The sequence below is a fragment of the Lissotriton vulgaris genome, chromosome 1_1, assembly GCF_964263255.1.
Source record: "Lissotriton vulgaris chromosome 1_1, aLisVul1.2, whole genome shotgun sequence".
Lineage (NCBI taxonomy): Eukaryota > Metazoa > Chordata > Amphibia > Caudata > Salamandridae > Lissotriton > Lissotriton vulgaris.
The window spans coordinates 1,749,729,297-1,749,755,061 of NC_141685.1; the positions used below are offsets into that span (position 1 = coordinate 1,749,729,297).

At 43.3% G+C, this 25,765-nt stretch overlaps 1 protein-coding gene across 1 annotated transcript in view; it reads left to right on the plus strand.

Annotated features, from left to right (window-relative positions):
* Positions 1–25,765, plus strand: part of HMGA2 (high mobility group AT-hook 2) — a 290,944-nt gene that overhangs the window by 18,654 nt on the left and 246,525 nt on the right. Inside the window, exon 2 of the mRNA XM_086919034.1 lies at positions 2,100–2,186. Within this exon, the coding sequence (XP_086775160.1) occupies positions 2,100–2,186 (87 nt within the window). The remainder of the gene's footprint in view (positions 1–2,099; positions 2,187–25,765) is intronic.

Below are 25,765 nucleotides of genomic sequence, written 5' to 3' on the forward strand. Positions count from 1 at the left end.
AATTGCAAGCCCGAAATTACCCCCACAACTCCCCCTCCATTTCCTTTCCCCAAACAATGTCCATACTCTTAACTAAATGTAGCTTATGAGCTCAGTCGGTTCGCAGCACGGGGACTGTGGCACAGTCCTTTTCTGGAGTGGAGACAGAATTTTGAAATGGATAAAAGGACACATTCAGCGTGGAGGGGCCACCGCCCCCCCCCCCCCCCCGAAAATTACTTCACTGAATGGGAAACGTTATTTTAAGCAGAATAGGGAATAATTTTACCCGGGGCGTGGTAGTCGCGCTAGAAATGCAGCTTTTTTGGCAGGCACACAGATAAAAATAAACAAATCCGGCTTAAACAGTAATGTTGTTGTTGGCAGCTTTTTATTAAAGTGCATTTTGCTTTGTGTCCTCGGCGAAGTGGTGTTCTTATCTCTGTTGGTGGCGTGGTATCTCCTGTTCACATCCTGGAGGACGTCCCAATCTGTGACAGTCTTCCTGTGGTTTGCAGTCCAGTTTTGCCCACTGTGTATTGTTGTGCATTCACCTACTACGACAGTTTACTTTGTATGTTCAGTGCTTCAGTTCTTTAGCTTCTATTGCTGGGTTTAAAAAAAATATATTTTCATATTCTCGGTTATTGTACTTGTGTTTACCGCGGATATATCAGTGTGCCTCACTTAAGTGCCATTTCTTAGCTAAACTGCTCTTTAAAATTGGAGGCTAGCGCAGCGTACGAAGGGGGTGTTGAACGGCTCCTGTCAGGATTGGGAGGTGGGGGCTGCGTCATGCGCGCGCACTTTATTTTTCCGGGTATCTCGCGCTCTCCAGTGACGCCGAGATTGATGGATCGAATACAGACTGCGCAGAATGATAACTAATGCACACCAGAAGGGTCTGGTATCCTCTGTGGATGAGATCTAAAGCCCTGTGACTCGCATTAAATGTAGCATACTTCTGCTCTGTGTGGGGGGGGCTCTGTGTGGGTGTATGTGTGGAGGGCGCTGTGTGGTTGTGTGGGGGGGCGCTGTGTGTGTGTGTGGGGGGGCTCTCTGTGGGTGTTTGTGTGTGGCATTTGCGAGAGATTAAGCTATTGGCATTGTAAGTGACAATGCCATTTATTTATGTTAAAAAAAACATAAATAAAAATAATGTCAAGAGCAATGCCAATAGCTCTAACTTTAACAAAGGCAAAACCATTGCATTGTAAATGCTTGTTTAAAGATATACTGTGACAAAGCTGATGCTCGCAGATTCTTCCAGGCATCCTGGGAAGATTTTCGATGCCGTTTGACAAGGATGATTCTTCGCTGGTAGGTCCCCACGCCCTCTCAGTTGTTTACGTCATTTAGGTAGACTGCAACAATGCTTCCCAGGTGGAGAAAGTGTGTAGGCGGTGGGTGCTCTACCGAACAGCAAACTATGAAATGCCTCGCTCCTTCTTTCAAGAGTCGCTCGAGCATTTGGCTAGACTGCAGCCAGGCTAACACCTTTCGCATCTTCCTTCACTCTGAACTGTTCAGATAGCGCGGGAACAACGACGGTTCTATACAGGTTCATCAGCACTCTCACCGTGGCTTTTTTTGTGCACGGTGGCGGGAGGAGGTGTTTACGACACAACATTTGAAAACTCTTTGATGTGAAACAAACTGCGCTTGGGGAGACACTGTACTCCCCCCGCCACCCCCAACAAAAAGAAACCACATCCTGTAATCAGAACAGAATGTTCAATATTTAGGAAACCACCAGCCCTTTCTAGTGCGTGATGAGTCAGAACATAATGTGTGGAATGTGAGCTGTTAGTCACTGCTGCTCCCGTGCAAGTGGGGCCCCGGGCTGCGGGGTGGAGCAGAAACCATCGGGGACATACCTGAGCACGGTGGCCTTCAGCAGTGGAGGAGTGGCCGCAACCCCTCTTAGAACATCATTCGTTTTATATAAAAAGTCAATTTCAAGTAAAAAGCTGCAAGTCAGGCGATAAAATCCGCACCTCTGCTTGGTGTCTGGGGCAGCCCTTGTCAGTCCTGTTCAGTGTTTGAATAGCCGGTGGTGTCTTTTTCACCTCTGTAAAGCAATTTTAACAGCAACATGTTGTTTCTTCTTCTTTCTCCAGGAACCAGTCGGAGAGCCTTCCCCGAAAAGGCCCCGAGGAAGGCCCAGAGGCAGCAAGAACAAGGGACCCTCCAAAGCAGCACAGAAGGTGAGGCCTTGAGAAGAGATCTACAACCAGGGTTCAGCATGTAAAGTGCACCAGCCACTCACCAACACACTTCCCTTACACACCCACAAGCACAGCAGTGGCTTGAGTATTCCAGCATTGGTAATGCATGTGAGCAGCAGCTAATTAACCACCTCTGGGCAACAGGTGACTCATTTCTGTTATTTATCAGGCAGCCTAATCGTGGACATTTTCTGCTATTTTTCCAAGGGATCAATGACACACTTTTTTACACTCCATGTAGGGCACTTATTTTCCTTTATTTATACGACAATTTTCTTCTCATCCAGAATCATTATAAACTACACACTGATAATTCAACATAAGTCTGTAAAAAAACATGTTGGATTGTGGACAGTGCTTCAGGTGAAGTTTTAACCAATACTGAAGAAAAATGTGGCAAATAATTGAGATAAACAGAAGGTTTCACCCCCGTGTAGCTTGTGCTGCAAAGTTCCCCTTCAGAAAGAATCAGGAGTCTGGTATGGCTCACATTAGAACACAAATGCATTCCAAGGAAAAACATGTACTATTTTGAGATCTTTCAGTCGTGGTTCAAAATCTCACTGGCTCTTCCAAATATCATGTTTTTTCTAGAAAATAACATAATTTGACTAACTTAAAATCATGCCTGGTTTTTTTCTTTAAGCACTTCATACTACACCTCTGTGTTTAAGCACTACGACTACAATGTATTACCCAGGAGGGGCTACTTAGAAAGGTGGAATTATTTGTAGAATGCACCATACTGACATACCGCTCTCTGCCCAGTGATGCTACGCACCGAAACTAGTCTTTCAACCTTTGTAGAAAACTTTGGTGCACATAATTATTCAATAATTTCTCTCGCTGCATATTTAAGAGGAGGGGGGTGGGGGTCGCTTTTACGACTTGCTGTTTGAAATGGCCTCAGGGCTCCCTTAAATTAGCATGTGCTGGTAATGTTTCTCCCCTAAAGAGTTGTGCTGAGCAGACTATCTTTGGCAAGGAATAAAAACTCCTTCATTTTCGATGTGGTTTAAAACGGAATCAGCTGTAGCTTAAACATCCTTCCCTTTCCCTCCAAACTGTAAACTTAATGAGAACCCACGCGCCTCACTTGTGGTCATTTACTGCTCTGAGTGTAATCCATTTCAGCGAAATGCTGCATCCGACGTGGTAATTGAGGGAGGAAATTAACCATTTTGTGTAACGGGAATAGGCCTCTGTTTCTCAAAATCAACATCAGACATGCACCAACAAAGAGAGTCCTGCCCGTGCACTGACGCTGGTGAGAAAGGTCCTTTGGTGCTTTTGAAAAATACATCCCATAACTGCAATCATGTCGGCCTCAAGAGTTTGAAAAGAGGGATGTTTGGGCGTCAGGAAGAAAGAGATCTGTTGGCTGTGTGTGTATATTGAGTAGCATAGGAACCATAGGGTAAAGTATGGACCACCCCCCCCCCCCACCACCAAAAAAAATATATATTAGCTCTGTTTTAGTCCTATTATTGTTCTGGGCAAAGCTTACGTACGTGTCTGAGACTACACTTTCAGTCTGTCTTCTTCTGACCAGCTGCTGGTACCAAGACACTAGGGGATGGCTGCCTGGCTGCGGCTCCCTGGGGAGAGCGGGGTCCCTGCACTTCCGTAGCATAAGGACTCGTGTTACAAGTGGCAAAGAAGAACAATGCACACGTTTATGCTCATCTACGTCTGTACATTGCTGAATGCCTTCTCGATGCAGTTGATGACTTTCATGAGTGTCTGGAAGACCAGCAGCAACGCAACCCCTGACCTTTGGTAACCATGGCATTGTCCTTACTAACCCTCATCCAGAGGGTTGTGAAGACAAGGCTTGCACGGAAAGTAAACAGTGATCTTTAAACCCTGTTTACTTTCACAAGTGTATACTCTTTGCCTGCTCCAACCCTTCAACAGCAAGCAAGAGGCTGTTATGAGGCTAAGGGTGGGACATGAGATTCATAATGCAATGTTATCCTGATCAATGGGTGAATCCTATATCTTCTGCTTCCATTGGAAGTTTTGTGAATCAGATCCAGGAGTACATTTTTTTATTTCTTTTTACTGCTATATATTTTTGAGATATTAAGGAGCAATAACCAGACATATTAGATGTTTAAGCACAGTACAAAGGTTGAAATAGAAAACCAACTTAAGCCGACAGCATTGTATTGAAATTATAGAGCGGTGTCCAACATAGTTCTAGGCCAAATTTTCAGGATAACAGCTCTCTATTCCATTCAGTTTCCTTGTGTGCTGTTTATTTCATGTGGCTGTCCTAAAAATCCGTCATGGAACCAAACTCTCCACCGTGGAAACCCCTGAGCTAAGAGAACATATATCTTAATTGGCAACCATAACCTTTAAATAAATAACAATAAAAAGAACATTGAATTAATTGTCGTTTTCATGAACCAATCTAACGAGACCAATTACATTTTTTGACTTTGAAATGTTAATGATGATAGTGAACATTCAGATTGTACACATGCACCACATATTTTTTTATAATTAGTAGTGTTATTATTGTGCTGCATTATTTGCATAGCATGTCATACCCCGACAAGGCTACAAAGTGCTTTGATTTCTTTCTGTTCTTGGATGTACTTTTTGTAGTGCATGGTTGGAAAAGTGTTGTATATGGTATAGAACTGATCCAAACATGATGAGGAATGTGGTACGGCATAGAAGTATGCTGAATTGCAGAGAGGGTGAGACGTGATGCAGTTGAGCTCGGATTCCCATTGGTTCCTGAGTGCCCTTTTCGAAGTGCAATGTTCAAAGAGTATTTCCTAAAGTATGGCATATGGTGCGATGTTTGGGGTGCATAAGTTTAGAGGCTTGCTCCAATTGGAGTGCTGGAAGCATCACAGCCTGGAAGCATAGAGTTAAAGAGTGTGTTAGAAAAGGAAGAGTGGCTAATTCCCATGCGTAGTATTAGAAGTGATTTCCTTCTCTGTGAAGGTTATCCCTCTAACGATTGAGAGTGAGTGTGAGGAAATAGTACTAGCTGTGACATTGGTCTGCACTGGTAGACTGAGAGGCTTTGTGGAGGTAGTATTTTGAATTCCTATATTTTTCGGAAGATTAACAATTATGCTGTAAGATATAACCCATTGGTAGAGTCAAGATGGGAAAGAGCCAAGAAAAAATATTCTCACATAGCACACCTAGACTGTGTGGTGTTGAGTGCTTCCCACGTAGACAAAAAGATTAATAGATTCTGATTGTTTCAGGGCACAGGTGGCCCTAAATTGGGGAGGTTCCAGATGTATGGTATTGCAGTTTAGGAGATCCCTTGAGCTACCTGAAATGGAGAGGAGACCCACCCGGAATGTGGTTTGTAACTCATCCTTAAGGGAGTAGGGGCCCACCACCCACCTTTACGGAGACATGAAGAGTGTCTGTCAGGCTGAACAAAGGTCAGCCTGACAGACACACTTTTGTTCAGGTAAGGCAGCCAGGCACTATACATGCAGAAAAATGCGCCAGTGCCAGGCTGCCTGAGTGAAACTTTGCCGGGTCGAAGATGTCATAGCCCTCTGAGCGTTACATCCTTGGCTCAACAAAATTCCTCGAGGTCATCCCCCTCAGGATGAGGGGGAGCGTCATGGATAGCCTGGAACCTGAGCACTTCAGTTTTAAGCCTTGAAGAACCTATGGTTGAGTGTCTATCACTGCCACCTTAAAATAGAGTGGGATAGGGTCAGAAGTCTCACTGGCCGCTCTCCCACGCTGTGATGCGTACAAGACTGCCACCTCATCTCATTGGCTGTCTTTAGGTCAGCCAGAAGGAGGCGGCAGTCCCAGTCATCAGGGACCACTGATGTATCTCTCCCGAGATGCTGCACCCGGTAAGTTTTATGTATTCTAATGTTTGGTGAATGTGTGTGTGTATGTATGAATGTATGTATGTCTATTTGTGAGTGTGTGATTTGAATGGGTGTGTGTGCATGTAAATGTTTGGATGTGACTGTGTGTGGCCTGCCCCCTCCCTGCTTGAATAATTGGCCGCCACTGGTTTGTTGTCATATATTGCCATACAGGCTAGGAACATATGTTGAATTGGATTCTTGCTTTCAATGGCAGCCAATGAAGACCACAAAGTGTATAAAGTGATGAGATCAAATTTGCTAGCAGTGATGTCAAACCAGGCCACAAAGTGCAGCACTACTTTATTTAAATGGTGCAATCGATGCTTCAGAGGCTCCAGTTAGAACGAGTTTCAAAATCTAATGCTGTGTCCTCTCTTGGCACAAATCATGTATTTTAATAAAATCTGAATTGCTAGTATTCACTTGATTGTTGTTAGAAATCATCACAATTTTACAATGCTATGAAGAGTGGTAGCATGTCTGCTCAAGCTCATTTCAGAGTGCTGACACTGACTGCTCGCTGATTGTAGAGTTGCAAACTTTTGGTGCAAAATGACAGAAAACAACGTTACTACGCCCACTTCCATAATTTAGAGTAATTTGGGTCAGGGATCCCTCCCTACCTACTTCAAGAGCATCGGAATAGAGCACAAGCTGCTGCTGCTGTTTGCGATCTCTCACATTTAACACACTTTTCTTAGTGTAAAAGGCATCCACTGGTCCATTTAAGATACGAGGATGCATTTTGTGCTAAACAAATTGTGCGAAATGCGGGGTTCCACACCGCTTGTAATTTTGTATAATCTCTCGTAAATTTGCTGTAATTTTCCTATTTTCTCTACAACAATTTACGCGAGTTATGCCCACCCTTATAAAACTCTGAGTGGATCCATCAGGAGTGGTGGTGGTAATTGCATTTTTATTTTTCAGGTGTATCCACTATTTCTGCTCTGGGACCTTTGAAGGAAAATGTTTGATTGCTGTGTCCAGCTGAACTTTATTTTTTTTATTATTATTATTTAAGAGTATTATTTAGAGCGAACATGACCCTTAAGGCTTCAGAGCTCTTTACAATTATCTGAAGAGCAGAGACTCTAAAGCAATAAACACAATAATATCATATTCAAGAAATTACAGGATAAAGTAGTACCCAAAAAAGGGAGTATAAACTTTACAATTGTTTAAAGAGCAGAAGCAAATAAACCAATAAAAACAATAACATAATAGCCGAGAAACATTCAGGATAAGGCAAACTTCAGAAAAGGGAGGGTACGACATAATGTCAGGACAGAGAAGTAAAAAACAATCAAATAGCTGGCAAGCAGTCCTCTGGCCAAACTGAAGGTCATGATCAGCCTCTTGCCCCCATCACCATTAACACGTGTCGGGAGACTGTACTTTTTACTTACCAAAGTTATGTTTAGTCTTCATAGACGAGCAACAACGTGAGAAGTGATGCATGCAAAGTAGCAGGAAGCAGGATGTATGTCTCCCCAGTTTCCAGATAGTCTCTCCCTATCCACCCTTTTCGAGAGACTTCACCCTCACCATTCCACCAAGAAAACACTATCGGCGAGAAACATCTTCTGGACATGGCCCTTACAAAATTACTCTGCTCAGTCACAGTTGACAATTAGGTCCTGTTTACCTTTTAACAAAAAAAAAGAATAAATCATAGACTGCTTAAAGTTGTCATTTTATATTGGCCATTTTCGGTCCATGAAGTAAGTGCTGCAGATTTAAATGACACAGATTCCATGCCTCATTCAGTTCATTTGAATGTCAAGTAGCCTGCACCAGTGCCTAAAATTGAAGGATGAAATTCAGGAACCCCCCCCCCCCCCCCCGCCCCCCCCAGACTCTATTGGAGCCCTCTCTCCACACTCTGCAGACTTCCTCTGCCCCTCACACCAGGCTTCAGGAATGCTGCACAGTGTTCAAAGTCAAACGCCCCACTACAACAGGCTGACCTGGTCAGCATACCCAGTGGGCCAGGCAAACGTTTTAGCGGCCTCATCTGCAGGCCAAGACCAGGCAGCACAAGAAGAGAGCACGGGCCTTCCACCTCTAAATGCACCGAAGATCCTGATCACCCTGTCCTTCAAATTCTTTCTTTTAAAATGTGAGCACACTGAAGTGGACTACACACTGATATTATGCACCACATTAGACTTTCACACTCAAGTCATATAGATCTGGCCAGATTGCACGAATGTATACTATATTCTCTCTTTCTCCCTCTCCCCCTTAAACTTCTCTGACAATTCAGGCCAAGAGAGGTGTTATTAAAATGTGTATTCCCTTGTCCTATTTCGGTAATTCACTGCTTGTTTTGCGACCAAGGCCGAGCTGTACTTTCACATTCCCAGGTGCATAGTGCATTTCACAGCTGCAGAACTTCTGTTTGGCCATGAGAAGTTGTCCTTGTATTGGTAGAAAACAAATACCTGGCAAGCAATTACAGTGATGTTCTCATGAAATCCGAGTGCAGTTAAACCCAAATTGAATTGTGCACCACGTAGCAGAGACATGACTACTTAGTGTCCCTAATAAGACTGGATAATTATATCTTAAAATAAACCCAAACATAGCTACTACTAGCCCAGAGCTTCTTTTGGGGGGTTTGATAGTGCATGTTACAATAGTAGGGGAGTTGCATTGGTGACAACGTTTGTTTGTTAATACAATGAATATATAAAGAGTTTATCTTCCTAACCTTTATCAGTTTGGTTTCCACATATACGTCCTGGTGCAGGAAATGCATCGAAAATACTTTGACTCGTGACAATGGCCAGTCTGCGAGATAGGCATTGCTTCAGGGTATATGTTGATGTCCACCTGATGCTGTGCACCCTGCTTGCTTTTTAAGAGAGTGCTTTTCACATCGGTCCTCAGTTTTCGTTCTTTATGTTGACAGCATTTTTCAGAATATTGCTCGCAGATGGCAGAAGAGTTACATAGTATTCATCAAGAGTTACTGTAGTTTCAGTGTTTCCCGCCAACATGACAGTACAGATACAGAACATTGTTCACCTGCAGCATATATATTTTGCAATTGTGGCAAACTTGACAACTTTGCAAATGTTGCCACTTCACCTGCAAGTAAAAACCCTTACAACAATAAGGTTTTGCAGAAAAAATATGAAGTATGACATGTTATGCATGACGTTTTTCACGGATGTTCTTATAAACCTTTCAACCTCTAATGAACGTCACAAACTTTGCAAAGTTAAAAAGACCAAAAAACTTCAGAGCTTATGGAAGAAAACGTTGCAATTCCTTTATAGTTGCAGAACACCCCTTGCATGCAACAGTATAGACTTGGCAATATTTTCCTCAAGTGCTAATGCGCCTTTTCAGGACAGCAGTTCTAATTGCAATATGGTTCTATGTTCTGCAGACTAACAGCAGCTAGACGCTTGGTTCCATTAACAGGTTTCACCTGATGAACGCAAACCAATTCAAACAGTGTTTTGCTGTGTTGCTGTGCATCCTCATTCTATGGATTGCAGAACTTTAAGCCCCAGACTTCCTTGATGCTTTATTTCTACTCTTCCATTGTGCCTGTCCTTTACATATCGTCAGGGGTTCCTTTTCCTAAGGTCCCCTTAAGGTGCCCACCCATGGAAGGTCAGCTGTAGATCTTGTATGGCCAATTCCCTTTTCTACAAGGATGGTTGTAGTGCAGTGCATCTTGCCAAATCTCTTTACATGTCATCTAATAATGACAATCACATAAAGGACCTACTTGGGCAGATCTCTGGTTCTCTGTCGCTCTTTCTCTACCCCTGTTACTTCCTGCCGATCCATAAGATCTCATGAGTGGCCAAGCTGCTGCCGCAGTAGCATAGAAAATAGTATTGAGAACATAAAAGAAAATTACCAACTCAATAAAGAAACTGCAGAGCTACTCGGAGCTGTCAGCATACCATAAACTACAGAAATGCACATCTTTCATACTTCCTCATCAATCACACAGTCAAGCACATCATCTCATAACTCAGTAACCCTCCCTCGGTGGTCCTCAAACACATCAGACATAGGCTCAAAGCATACACAACATGTGTGTAGGATGCTGCTCATTTGGATATATGCTTTAGTTCCCCCCTAGATTTTGTACATGCTATACCAATTCAATAAAACACACCCCTCTTGTTTCTTCTGTTCTGTTCTCTATACCCTATATGCCCCATGATTCTATTATTTTACTTACTTTCCCCTTCCTAACTCTGTGTTCCAAAATGTGTCCATGTCCATACATCTTCATATTTTATTTTTAGATCTGATTTTAGCCAAGAACGTTTGATAATACCAACATTATGGAGGTAATATATTCAGTTGACGGCTTGTCTAAAGCCCCTATTTCATCCATTGGTCTGTTGCAGGGTCATTCATCTTTTTCTACTGCTGCATACAGCTCTGGACAATGGGTCAGCCCACTTCAGCTGCTGAATAAATTCAATGTGAGTGATGACATTCTGCTCTTTTACAAGTAGTACATCCACATACACAGTAGTTCCCTTCAGTGCCAAGGAATTATTAGAGAACTGTGTTTTTAGAAACCCTTGACATATTTTTGATTTCAAACAATTTTTTTTCTTATGTTTATATTGTCATGGGACCTACAGCTCTGCCAACAGTAACGTTTTGCAAAAAACATGAATGACAGAGCAAGCACTGATAAAACTAGAAGGCTGGCAACCAACCACAGACATTTGTTTCGTCAGTGCTTGTTTAAACTTGTTTCTGTTCCACCCCCTTTCCTCCTGTTTGTCCTGCCTCTAAGATCTTGCAGTATTCCCAAAACAAGTATAGGCCTTGGGAATGCGATAGCTACTGACTTTGGCATTGTGGTTTAGCCATGTTGTACTCCAGTGTAGCTGCTGTTCAGCATGGCTAAAAGTTAGTGGAGTGAAGTGTCATAGAATGTCGTAGGACGAAGTATCATGGAGTGTCATACAGTGGAGTGGAGTGAATTGGCATTGAGAGAAAAACCAAATAAATGCTCAATGGTCTTTGCACAATTCTGTCAAGTGCAAAGTTCCCAGAACTGTGCCCCAAGAGGCGCACCAAAAAAAAATGAATGCGACCTTGCCTAATGTAACTTGAGCTCGTGTGATATCCTCTAATACCTTCAGGTCGGGTTGAGTCAAGTTTCTGCTATAAAAGGAATTGTAAAAAAAAAAAGAAAAATTAGTGCCTCTACCACAGCATGAGAAGTGATTGACTCTAATTAAGAGAAATCAATTTGTTTATCGTCCATGCACCACACAAGGTATGGAAGTGAAGCAGGAACTGATGCCTTAGACGCGCTGCAGAATACGAGGTAGTTAAAAAGAGTGATAACGATGCAGACAAATGGCAAGAAATGGGCTGGCTAAAAGGCCCTTTTAAAGATTTTTAGGTCTCGCCTAGCAGCGTGCATGCGCTACTCTAGGAGGGCCTTTAGCCATCGGTCTTCACTTTTCAAGCACTGCACTCGTGCTTGTGGTGGAATCCACCTTGTGGGAGCGAGCAGCGGTGCACCTCACGAGTGCAGTGCTAGAAAAGTGAGGCTGTGCGCGCACCCTGCTTGTCGCTTTAACTTTTGCGGCCCCGGGGGCCGTCCTTCTTTTCTTAACTTTATCCCGACCTCTCTCACGTCTAACCAGCTCTCACCAACACTGTCTGTCCGATCCTTGCATTTTATGTCAGTCCATATTTTCGCATCCCTTTGCCTATCTTCATTAAAACAAGCATTTTCCTTTATCTCTGTACCTCATTCTGCTTTCGCTTTCTTGCTCTTGGTTCCTCTTTCCTTCTTTTTTGTTTCTGATCGCCTCATTTTCTCTTTGCTTATTTCATTCAGATTCCTTCTTCTTTATTTGTCTCCCTTCTTTTTTCCTCTCTATCTCAATAATATTTCTAAGCCATCAGTAGGAACTAAGCGAAGGAGAATAACTTGCCAGTTTGCTTATCTATCTTCCACGTGCAAAAGTGTATATTTTCATAAGAACTATCTCTGAAAGTAAGATATTTCTTCTGAAGGGCAAATACAGTATCAGTACTAGATTAGCATAAAATGCCTAAGGCCGATATAACTGAAATCGTAATAAACAGTTGCAGGTATTTAAAGCTGTAAGCGAGATTGTACCGATTAAAAAGCAAACATAACATGTATTCCTGCGGAGACCGGTTCACGGTATTTTTTTGTAATAAAGTAAAACGAAATAGTTAAGAAGCAAAAGAGTGAGCTCCATAAACGTTGGTAGCAAAAAGGAAAGCGGATAGATCTGCAGTCAATGGTGAATGGATACAACAAAGGCGAACTCCAACATCCCGCATAATAATTACAGCTTGAACGTCTGGAGTAGCAGAAGGTTCCAGGTTCTGCCTTGTTACCTGTCATGCATGCACCTTTAAATCGCAATGTCTGAACAGACAGTGGCGGTTTCTCTGTTTTTTTGGCAGTTCTATGGCAGTGTGAATACTAGAGTTTTATATGCTAAAAAAGGTACTCGTGTGCCTTTCCCGTTGCGAACTTTTGAGCACCACTGAACATTTCAAATAGTTTGCTTTATATGTGGCTTGCTCGCTTAAACAAGCATTGGCATAGCTAATAGTTCTCGCCTTTGCGACCTTATAAGTATTTAGTTATGCAGCAGTTCCAAAGGCGAGACCTATTGGCTATGCCAATGCTTGTTATTTTTTAGCTGCAATAGGTCGCCCAGCGACAGCAACACATGTGCGATGCCTGTAGGCTCGACCTAAAAAAGTACCATAACATGATTTCTTTTTTTACGTAATTATCCGTACAACTTCTAACATTGTACATTTTGTATAAGTTCCTGAATTTTTCCCTTATCATTGTTTAATTTGTAATTTGACAGTAATTGACACTAATCTTGTATGCATTTCAGTTGTCTAGAATATTCAACAATATATTACAATCAGTGAGGCGATACCCATCTAGGATGATGATCGAACATGCACATAAACAAATTATGGTGCACTGGGTATCGGTTTTTAAAATGTTTTTATGACTGTTTATTTTATGTAATGTTTGTGTTCTACCATTTTATTTTATATGTCCTCTTAATCTTTATATGCTTCTTTTATGAACATTTCTTTTGCCGAATAAAGATTGACCGATTGGCTAAACCTCAAGTTGACCATCGCCATCTTGGACTTTAGTCAAATTACAGACATCAATATTACTTTCGATCCCAAGATCCATGCACTATATGCAGGGCCACTGTAATTATGCGATTGTGCGGTCACAGCATTTCTGTATTCTTATTGATTTGCTGGATAATCTGCTGCATAATCTGCAGAATAAAAAAAAAAGTTTGTAGTTTAAGGGTTTCAAAAGTTACTAAAATGCAGCAACATGTGTAGCCAATCATTGGAAGTCCATTTGCAAAGGCTGACTGGTCACCTTTTTGTGTTAAACCAGTACTGAGATGCAACCAATGCCCAGGCAGTATTAACAAGTGGAAAATAAATGTGCTGCTTTATGCCGCATAGTTTGCCTATTTTGATATATAATTTAATCAACCCTGCTGCATAATTTGGCCCTTCCCTGCCTCATAAATCCAAATGCCCTGACTATATGTATACATTCATGTGTTTTTGTGTTGATATTTAAATAGTGCATTATCTGTGCGGGGTGGGTGGGGCAGTGGTTAATTTGAATCATGGGGGCAGGTGCAGCCGGCCAGCACTCATTTTGGGGACCGGGACTTATTTTTCATCATGAGACTGACACAGAACACGAGAGAGAGGAAAGGAGGATGAAGAAAAAGATGGACAGTGACCAATGGGGAAAGCAGAGATGAAATATTTGCAAGAGTGAGAAAAAGGAGCAGGGAGTGTATGACAGTGCATGAAAATGGCAGGAGGTGAATCAAAACTAGGCAGCCATGGTATCATGATACACTGATATTTGACCACCAGAAATGAGCTTCTGGGAAATCTTTGGGCCCAAGCACTTATTCCTTTACAAATTAAGCACTGAAGGGCACATGGTCTTGTCCATTCCTTGTATATGAATACAGTTTTCTGAACTGCCTTTGTATATGGCAGCATAGATCCAGAACATCCCTTAGATGTGGCATTGAAACCATCCACTGGCACAGACGGAGAAGGCATTTTTAAATGAATATTCTTTCATTCGGGGGGCAAGTTAGAGAGAAAGGGTAGGTTAAGATATATATAATTATAACAGAATATAATTCTACTACACTCCAAACCATAAGACACATTAAGAAAATATCTGGAATAATGTTCATATTTATTGAAAAGACTGAATTTAAGCATGCTAAAAGCCAGCATGTGCAAAGTCAACATAATTTTGCTTAAAAATAGGGAAATGCTTGATCCACCTTTTCTGGCAGTGGGAAACCGTTCCTGCAACCATTCAGACCATCAGATGGACTGGTGCCATTTGCCAGCCACCCCCTGCCCTGTACCTCGATATCCAGGCAAACTCACCAAGCATGCACGCTGCTCCTTGCTCATGGGTGCTGACCACTCATTCCTGGGGAGTGGCACTGAGATTTGCAAGCTCAGCCACCATTTCCTGCCATTGCAATTTCAAACGTTGCTATAGTCTCTTAGGACATCTAGTTGTTACCAACAGTACTGCCACCTTTAACCACCATGCACTTTATCAGGTCATGGGTTTATCTGTGTCAAATGAGACAACTGCGTCCATGCTTCTATGTATTGTCTATAAAGATATCTGTTGACTGTCACTGGAACAGAAGCCTTACATACTAGCATATGTCTAGGACATCTGTTGGCTCACTAGGTACTGAAGCCTTTATTTTGTATGGAATGTTGATGAGGACATCTATTGGTTGGCAGTGGTGCTGCATTCTTTGATATCATTGTGATGTAATGTATATGATCTAAATAACAAAATGATTGCCAATACTGTGAAATCTATTTTGTCTAAATGGCCATTCACTAATTGACACCAAACAAAAAGTGAAAGACTTCTGTTTCCGTCTGTAACCTCAGAGACAGCATCAAAAATGGCATCAGTCATCTCAATGCTTACCTCATCTATAACATCATGGATGTGGCATCACATACATTACAAGCAACACCACTGGGTCTAGGCTCCCAACAGCAAGGCCAAGCCTACATCAACTAAATAACAAAATGATTGCCAATACTTTGAAATCGATTTTGTCTAAATGGCCATCCACTAATTGACACCAAACAAAAAGTGAAAGACTTCTGTTTCCATCTGAATTAATCAACTTAGGATTCTTGTTTATTCAACATCACTTTTTCAGTCAATTTTTTGTTACTTTTCAAATTTTTTCAAAATTGTAGCAATAAAAATATACATATACAATACAATTCACATCAATATACAATACATTCACAGGCACACCCACTCTGGATTTATCTCACTCCCAGTCACTCCCACTCAACAAACACACCATGTATTTCCAATGATCAAAATAATTTTTACATTGTTCTTTTTACAAAGCCATAGAATATAGAATCAAAAAATGAATTTTTGAATTTAAATCTGTAGCTCTTAAAGTCAGACTGTCTTATGGCTCGAAGATTGGTCTACGCGTTTCGAACTCTAACTAATTTAGTGAGTTCTCATCAGGACCAATAAGGTAAGCTGTGGGGAAAGGAAAGAATAAACTAATTAGTCACAGTGCTCCTAGCAGCCTGCCTACCCTCTCTCTACGTCAGGAGTCTCAGTTGCAGGATGCTACAAATAAAATACATACCTGGGTTTAACACTCCATGCTTCTTGTAATTTGGGAGTTGAACGGTGCCGTGTGAAGGTTTATAAATAAAACCTTCACACGGCACCAATAGAAAACAACATTTTAAGTGTTTTACTTTGTGTGGTGTGATACAATTTTGCGCATGGTGCCACATATTTGCACATTCTGAAGATCTTGTCTATTTGCACAAGTCTCTTCTCCCTACCTGTATCTGTCGATTTGGACAGGTCAGGAACGCCAGGAATTTACCCGGAGACTGCCGCCGAATACCGCCGCCATCTTAGGGGTGTTTCGGAGCTAGCAGCGGGCTAGTTGCTGGGCGGAGCTCAGCATAAATGGCTTCCCTCGATGGGACGTGCAGCAGACGCGCGCAGCGGGCGCACCAATGGCGCGCCGAAGGCGCCCCAGAGGTAAGCCCGTCTGCGCCCGTCCGCGCCGGGACCGGGCTCAGGGCCTTGGCCCGATACTATCCCCTGGCAATTCTAAAGACAGTGAGATACAAGAAGATGTTATAACCTCTATTTCATAAAAATGTGCGCCCTTCACTCAAATACAATTCAGAACAGCTACTGGCTTTAAGAACTCCACAGGTAATGCAATGTAGTATACTACACTTAAGTGGCGATATTGTACCCTGTCAAGAGTGTAATTTCTCAGTATCTGAAGGCAAGAAGGTTACTGGAGTTAGAGGCAAGGATTAGATGCTCATCAATCAAGCCAAAGTGAAAACGTTCTCTTTTTTTAGTTTGAATTGTCGATCCCTACCCAAACATAAATCCGAGATTTTTGACCTACTGATGGATGAAAGGCCTGACGCCTTGTTTCTAACGGAAACATGGCTCCAAGAAAGTTTGGGTCCAGAAATTGTTGAAGCTCTACCTGCTCATTATGCCATAGTAAGGTTAGACCGGACAAATAAAGTAGAGGAGGGATTGCTATCCTTTTTAAAAAGGAATTTAATTGTGAGTTCACTAAGTTACCATGTCCTAACTGCGAAGCTGCTATATTTAAACTTGCCCTCTCCCCTAACTATACGTTAACAGGCGCACTCATTTATCGTCCGTCAGGGACGACTACTAACTGGGCGGCGGCCCTTCCAGAACTCATCGGTCCACTAGTTATGAAGGCATCTAATTTCTCCCTTATTGGTGATATGAATTTGCAGCTAGAAAATGCAAATTGTTCAAAAGCCGTAGCATTTATTGCTGATTTAGCGTCCCTCTATCTAAATCTTCTTTATTCAGGATCTACGCATAGTGCAGGACATTTACTCAATCCGGTTTTTTCGAATATTAAGGAAATCACCATTTCTCCTGCTCTACCGATCTGTTGGTCGGACCATTATTTGGTTCGATTTTCACTTCAAGTCGCCATCTCAAGGGCGGGGGACACACCTGAGCTACCTCAGTTCATTAGAAACTGGAAGAAACTGGATATTGACGCCCTGAACACTTTCTTAAGCACACATACTCCATGCTCTAAACCATCTGTACATGCATTATCTGCAGCATGTCAGAAATGGCTTATGACAGCAATAAATACCTGCCTACCAAAAACTAAATTAAAATGCAAAGACCATCGACCCCCTGCCCCATGGTTCACGGAATCATTGAAATTAGAAAAAAATCCAAGTGCAAAACTTTTGAACGCACTTGGAGGAAAACATATTCATCTGAAGCAAAAAGGGCGTATAAGAGTAAACTTAAAAAATATCATGTGCTTTGCAGTAAGGCTAGAGCTGATTTTGTGTGCTCCACTATAGTGGAGGGCCTAAATCGGTCAAAAGCGCTTTTTAGGTCTCGTAGCGAAAACATAGCGCGTCAGCGCTGTGTCTCGCCAGAGATCTTTTGTTGCTGACTCTGCTTCCCAGGAGACAGCACCGGCCACGCGCATCTTGCAAAAGGCGATTGGCGCAGGCCACGCGCGCTCGCCGTGTCTGTCTCCTGGGAAGTGCATACATACACAGGCACACCCCCCCCTGCACGCATGCGCACACAGCACCACACACATACACAAGCGCACATACACGCACGGGGAGACGCCCCCCCACCCCTCCGCCGTCGCATACACACACGCACACATACAGGCATTCCCCCCTTCCCCTGAGGGGGTCACATAACTCCCCACGCTGGAATAAATATGAAAAGTGCTCTGACGCCTGGCATGGTTCCTGCTTTACACAGTCATAAAATAAATACCTTAAATTATGACCCCGCGCGCTGCCGCAGCTCACCCCGGCTGTCTCCCATCCGGGGCGGGGGGGGCGGGGTCACTCGCTGGTGCCGGGTGCCCCACTCCCCGGTGTGAGCCGCTCCTTGCGGGCTACCGCCGGGTCCTCCGCAGTCCTTTCCACCTACTATCTCCCGGGGCCCGCAGCCGCCCCCGCGATCCCAGCCTGCACCGCGCGCGGCCGGAGGGAGGACCTCCAGCGATCCCATCGACCAGCGTGCAGCGGGGACTCCGCCTATTACTTCCTGCTTTCCTCTATCATTACCATACATAGCAGCCGGGCCGGCATGAACATAGAAAACGGAGCGGGGCTCTCTGGGAGCTGTTTTGCCTGCGCTTCTCCTCTCCGCACGCAGGCGGGATCTGCTTTCCGTCTGCAGGGGGAGGCTTGTCAGCAGGCCGCTCCAAGAATGCGAGCCGCTCGCTCATTCCTCGTCTGAAAATAAAACATCTTGACGCGGGCTCTGGGAGCCAGGCCGCGGTGCCACTGAAGGGACGATGCGCCCCCTCCGCAGTCAATCATAGGCAGAGCCACCCGGCGGCCTCCGCCTCCCATGAGTAATCCAGGGGCCGCCTCCGGAGCCGGCAGCCAGCAGCGCTGATCCCGCCGCGGCCGCACCGAGCGATGCTTCTCTCCATGGCGTGGTTCAAGGCTCCTCGACGCAAGGCCAAGAAGGCGCCTCGAAGGTAACCAGCGCTTTCTGACTCCTCGGAGGAGGCGGGGCGGGGTGAGGCGACTGGCGGGGATCCTGAGGTTTAGCACACATTGTCGGGTTTGGAGGAGGCGCGGCGGGCGCTCTGAGGCAGCGGCACGTTGGGCAGGGGTGATAACCGGAGAGGAGACACCTGGAGGGTGTAGGAAGGGCGCGAAGTCTGACGGGATACAGCTGTTGGGGAGGGAGTCACCTGGAGGGGCGGAAGGGCGCTATGTTCCCGGAGGAGAGACATCTACAGAGTATTATAGCTTTTATTCTACCTACGCATAGACCAGGATGGATTGATGGTTCTGCCTCTCGGAATATTCATAAAACTGTCAACAAAGCACGTAATTCGCCGCTGTGAAGTCCTATTTAATGGATTAAGTGTACACCGTTTATTTTACTCCATGACTATAATTGAAAGAACCCAGAACAAAATGCATGCTCGGTGAAAAAAATATTTGTGCATTTCACTTCAAATAATAAATGATGTTCTCAGTTAAGCTTAAGTGTGTGTTTTGAGAATAGGTGTGAACACGGATTCGAGACGGTATTCGCCAAGTTGTACCCCAAGCAGTAATACCAAAAGGTGAACAACATGTCACATCTCTGCGCTCGCACGGATTCTCGCCTTCTGTTTTGTGTGTTGTAGACTGTGCGTGGCAGACCGCACATCTGTCTAGGGCTCTAGGCGCTGTATTCAAGGGTGCGGTGAGAACCCTCTCTACAGCAGGCACGCCACTGATGTATGAACAGTAAATATATTCTTCTGTCCCTTTATGAACTTGTGGTTTCTTGTTGCATATTTTTTCCCGTTGCAAGTGAAGCAAAAATTCTTTAGCAAAATGCGGAAGGCGTGCAATAGTTTCCTAGAACAGTGCGAGAGTTCCCACCACGAATACTGCACAGGCTGCCCCAGGACCAGAGGAAAGGCCTCACTTCAGAGGAGTGAAGGCTGAGTCAGTCTGGAGAGACTCCAGACCTGCGATATGCAGAAAGACCGTAGCTCTCATACTGAGTCCTTAACTTTTAAGCGGTTCTCTGTAGTCATTGACTTTCGGAAGTCAAGCTTGAATCCAGGTCTGACTGAGCCAACGCACCTCCAGTAGACACTGCTCCCTATGCGATGTGACCTCCAACTATCACTGCTTTAAACAGCCCCACCTCACCATGTCTGTACCCCAAGCTGTGTGAGCTCTAAGAGTTATCACTGCTCCACCCAACCCCACTAGACCATATCTGCTTCCTTGCCCGTATCACATCTACTCACTAAGTGGTGCAGTCTCCTAATCTCCCCTCCCGTCGTGAAAGGGATATCCGACCCTCTTAAGTAAAACTTATTCAGTGATTAAAAACTGATAATATTGTTTGAAGAAAATACACTCTGTGTCATCATTAGAGCTGCGTGAATAATAACAGCTGTGAGCAACAGCACTCTTGCACACACTCAAACTGCTCACCAATTCAAAGTATGCTAAAAAATGTATGCAACGCATTGTCATACACAATGCCAATAACTCAAACTTTAATGCTGCGAGACCTATTGCATTGCAAATGCTTGTTAAAATGGTGAAAGAACTGGAAGGTTCAAAAACACTACAAACTCCACTAGATTTAAGTAAGAAGCAATGTGACCTGTTGGGCACGTTCTTTGTTAGGAAAGTGGAAAAAATCTATCAAGGGATAGAAAATGCTCAGAATAACAGCTGTCTAACAGACATTCCCCCAAAAAGCGCTCTGATCGCTTACCCTCCAAATAACGGTGATCCGCTGCTCTCCCTTGTCCCCAGTAGCACATTAGAGAATTGGCCAAAACTCAGTACTGATACTTTAATTGAATTACTAAATAATATTAAATCTAGCTCGCCTAATGACCCTATACCTTCTTCAGTACTTTAAAAACTTCAAACGGAGTCAATGGATATTATCACAGACCTTTTAAACGCGTCTCTACAAGAGGAGACCGTACCTAAAGAATGAAAACATGCCATGATCCATCAATTGTTAAAGAAGGCTGGAGCCGACCCTAATTTGCCTTCAAATTTCAGACCCATTTCCTTATTACCGATATTCTCAAAGATTTTGGAAAATCATGTGCATCGCTCTTTAACTGAATTCGCCATTGCCCAAGATCTGCTACCACCTTATCAATCAGGCTTTAGATCGGGTTTCTCTACGGAGACGACCCTGTTGGGAGTTACTGAAAATATCCGTCATATGCTGGATGAAGGCAAAACGGTTGGACTTGTACTTTTGGACCTAAGTTCCGCATTCGATACGGTATCACACACCGTATTAATGCGGACACTATATTTATTAGGCATCAGAGGACCCGCCTTAAATTGGCTTAAATCTCTGTTAAAGGAACAAACTTTTCAAGTCTTTTCTCGTTCAGCCTATTCAGATACTCAGGTTTTTGAGCATGGATTACCACAGGGCTCTATACTTAGTCCGTTATTATTTAATCTATATATGAGCCCACTAGCAAAGGTGGTGGAAGAAACTGGCTTACAAATGTACTCTTATGCTGATGACTCAGGAAATAGTGATAACTCCTCTATGCTTAAACGTGGGCTTGTGAAAATTGCAGGATGGATGCAGAACCATTTTCTCAAATTAAATGGAGAGAAAACTGAGGTGATGGTTCTGGGTAAAAACAAGGAGTTATGGGGCCCCCAACATTGGCCGCAGGAAATGGGCCTGCTTCCGGTCCCGGTGATGCAAGCACGCAACTCGGGCATCATTATTGATGACTCTCTTAACATGCATCAGCAAGCAGTAAAACGTCTGCTACATGTTTTGCCATTTTAAAATGGCTAAAGAAGATCTGCTGGATGCTGCCAGAATCGACCAAGAAAACAGTAATCAATGCTTTGATCACTTCGAGGCTCGATTATGGAAACGTACTGTATTAAGGGGCGAAGAAAGCCACGATTCAAAGGCTGCAAACAGTTCAAAATGCAGCAGCCTGATTGTTATGTAAAATTCCTAGCACTACCCCCACCTCCAAATACATTCGAGATCTTCACTGGCTAAAAATCGAAAACCGAATCAAGTTCAGATCACTCTGCTTTATGCATAAAATTGCTACGAAAAAAGCCCCAAAATATCTCCAATCTTTGGTACGTCCATACTGCCCTTCCCGTGCTCTTCGTTCTGCCACGGCGAAGAATTTTGTGATCCCCAAAATCAAGCTGTCGCGTATGGGCGGCAAATCCTTCTCTTTCTTGGGACCCACGATATGGAATTCTATGCCAATCACAGCACGTAATGAGACCAACTACATGAGCTTTAGAAAAGCCTTAAAGACTTTTTAACATCTAAACTGTTCTTGACTGTAACATCGCAGAATCATCTTATGTATGCGCCGGGAAACCCTTTGTGGGTAGCTGTTGCGCTCTAAAAATGCAATGAAGAATAATAATAATAAAAATAATAATAATAATAATAATAATAATAATAATAATAATAATGGGTTATGTAAGATTGTGGACTAAGAAGCATGGAGTGTTAAACCCAGGTATGTTTTTTATTTGTAGCATCCTGCAACTGAGACTCCTGACGTAGAGAGAGGGTAGGCAGGCTGCTAAGAGAACTGTGACTAATTTGTTTATTCTTTCCTTTCCCTACAGCTTACCTTAATGGTCCTGATGAGAACTCACTAAATTAGTTAGAGTTCGAGACGCGTAGACCAATCTTCGAGCCATAAGACAGTCTGAGTTTAAGAGCTAAAGATTTAAATTCAAAAATTCATTTTTTGATTCTATATTCTATGGCTTTGTACAAAGAACAATGTAAAAAGTCTTTTGATCATTGTAAATACATGGTGTGTTTCTTTTGCGGTGAATGTATTGAGTGGGAGTGACTGGGAGTGAGATAAATCCAGAGTGGGTGTGTCTGTGAATGTATTGTATATTGATGTGAATTGTATTGTATATGTATATTTTTATTCCCACAATTTTGAAAAAATTCGAAAAGTAACAAAAAATTGAATGAAAAAGTGATGTTGAATAAACAAGAATCCTAAGTTGATTAATTCAGATGGAAACAGAAGTCTTTCACTTTTTGTTTGGTGTCAATTAGTGGATGGCCATTTAGACAAAATAGATTTCAAAGTATTGGCAATCATTTTGTTATTTAGTTGATGTAGGCTTGGCCTTGCTGTTCGGAGCCTAGACCCAGTGGTGTTGCTTGTAATGTATATGATGCCACATCCATGATGTTATAGATGAGGTAAGCAGTGAGATGACTGATGACATTTTTTATGCCGTCTCTGAGGTTACAAGCTTTGCATCAGGCTGTTATACTTGCATAGGTAAGCACAAATTATGTTTTTTAGTGTTTAGGGTTTTTAGGTCTTGCCTCTGACAGCACATTTGCTCTCGCTTGCAAGAGATATTGTATACACAAAAGAAGCTTGCTGTCTGCCTATTACTTACCATGGGTTGGTTTGATTGTCAAACTAATTTCCTTGCTTCTCATTGGTAGATGCATGTGTGTTTCACTTCCTCTTCATGTGCTTTTCACTTGCCTCAAGCGTTGACCAAGTACTGATTAATTAAGTTTCCTTCTGGTGATCGTAATCTGATTGAGGTACTTCTTTATTTCCCTTTCATTGTTGCTTCCTCCCTCTCCCGTCGCTGCTTATATCTCCCCACACCCTCCTGCTTCGCTCTTTGGCCCGTTATATAGATAGTATAGTATGAAAGGCTTTATTTCGATAAAAACATATCTTACAAGCATGGACATAAAACAGTACTTTAACAATATAAAAAAAGACAAGTTTTACAACCACATTAACACTTGGGTGCAAAGCTTCTTAAAATTTTCATTAAAACAATGCACATAATGCATCTAAAATACAACATAGAAAGGATAAGATCACAAATTAAACATCTTCTCTAGGCCTTTTTGATCTGTTGGACCGAGCCCATCTTAAAAACTTTGATATTCCACATACATACAATGTTCGAGTATCCGTTTTAAAAATACGCAGCGCTACAGAATGTTGTCTAGTACCCAGTTCTCTACATAGCGGTTTGAGCCAGCAATTCCTTGGTGATTGGCACGCTGGGCATGCAAACAAGATGTGTGCCATTGATTTTATTTTGGTCGCGCAAATTGGGCAAAAAGGGGAAGTCTGGAAAGGAATTTTCCATCGAGCAGTCAATTCACAAATTGGAAGTGTGCCGACCCTAAATTTAAAGTACAAAGCCCGATTAAATGGGTTCTGGATAACACCAAGATAGGGTTCACAGAATGCAACATTCTTAATCTCTAGGAAATTATCAGTTATTCTGCCCAAGTTTGGATCGGAATAGCATTTGCTAGATACCCAGCTCCAGTAAATTCTCTTTAATACTGCTTTTGGTGGGGCAGATTTAGTTTCCCATGCATCTTTTAGGCCCAAATCACTTAAGAGGGTTTTGGCATCTTTGAGCCACTTAATTTTATGCCAACCTGACATAGACATAACTTCTAAGAGGCCCTCCGCATACTTTTCTAACTCTGGCACTCGCCACAGCCGTGCCCATAGTAAGAGCAGTCGGACTTTAGCCAGATCACAGATCGAATGGCATCCCAACTCCAGTAACAGTGGGACCGTAGGGGTACTCTGGGGAAGTGCCATTAACTCTTTAAGGAATTTGTTTTCAGAACTGATTAACTGCTCCATGTTACTTGTGCCCCACAGTTCGGCTCTGTATAGGGCCGAGCTTACTCCTCTAGCCTTGCATATTGCGACGGCCGGGGCAATGGGCCTAGTAGATGAGGAGCGCTGTTCCCTAAGAATGGCCCCCGCTACCCTTTTGTGGCATAGAAGCATTTTCTGCAAGTGAGGGGTCCACTGCATGGTATCCGAAATGCGTATTCCTAGGTAATCAAATACAGTTACCCTTTCCAGTGGTATAAGGTTCAAAACTGAGGGCCTGCTAAGGTTTTTTGGTGGATTTAATACCAGATACTTTGTTTTATCTGTGTTTATTACAAGCCCTCTCAGGATGCAGAAGGACTGGAAACTGTCTAGGAGGCTCTGGAGGCCAACAGGGGACTTGGAAATGAGAAGGGTGTCATCAGCAAATAGGAGAGTTGGAATTCGCTCGCCTGCCAGGGATGGTGCATCTGATAGACTTTTCAGGAGATGTTCCACCACGCCGTTCACATAAAGTGAAAATAGAGTGGGGGCTAGAACACATCCCTGGCGGATGCCCCTATTCACTGGTATTCTATTTGTTTTTTGCCCCTGTTGGCCCCACCTCACTTGAGCGAAGATGCCATCATGAAGCCTCACTAATATTGACAGGATGTACGGAGGGATCTCCATTTCGGACAGCACTCCCCCAATAGATGAGTAACAATCGGAAAGCCTGCTCTATGGTCCCAGTGCCAGCCCTAAATCCCGCTTGGTAGTCCGAAAGGACCCTATTTTCGTCAGCCCATTGCAGGATTCTCTCGAGAACCACCTTCCCGACAACCTTCTGGGTGGAGTCAATCAGACTTATTGGTCGGTAGTTGGCAGGGTTGCCCCTATGCCCCTTTTTAAATATAGGGAAGACCTCTGCCCCCTTCCACGACTCAGGGATTGCAGCGCCATTATCGATGGCGTTGATTAAGATGGTGTTAAGCTTCCCCCATTTGGGCAAATCGAAACTAATAATATAACCGGCAATAGCATTGGGACCTGCTGCTTTATGTGGCACAATGCACTTAATCAAATTTTTCACTTCTTTCCCTGTAAAGGGATAGCTATTAGGTTCCCCCAAGGTTGCTTGGAAATTTTGGGCAATAGGCTCATTTAAGTCACCCTGTGGGCATTGAAAAATGGTCAAACCATGTTTGGCCTGCAATATTGCACGTTATGAGATCGTCATCCGGGCTATTCTTAGCTCTTATAATGCACCAAAAGCGGCCAGAATCCCTCCATGTGCTTGCCTCCTTAAGTGCCTGCCAATACTTTTCTTCCCACTCTTTTTTTGCTAACAAAACGGTCCGCTTATATTCTTGCCTAGCCAACTTTA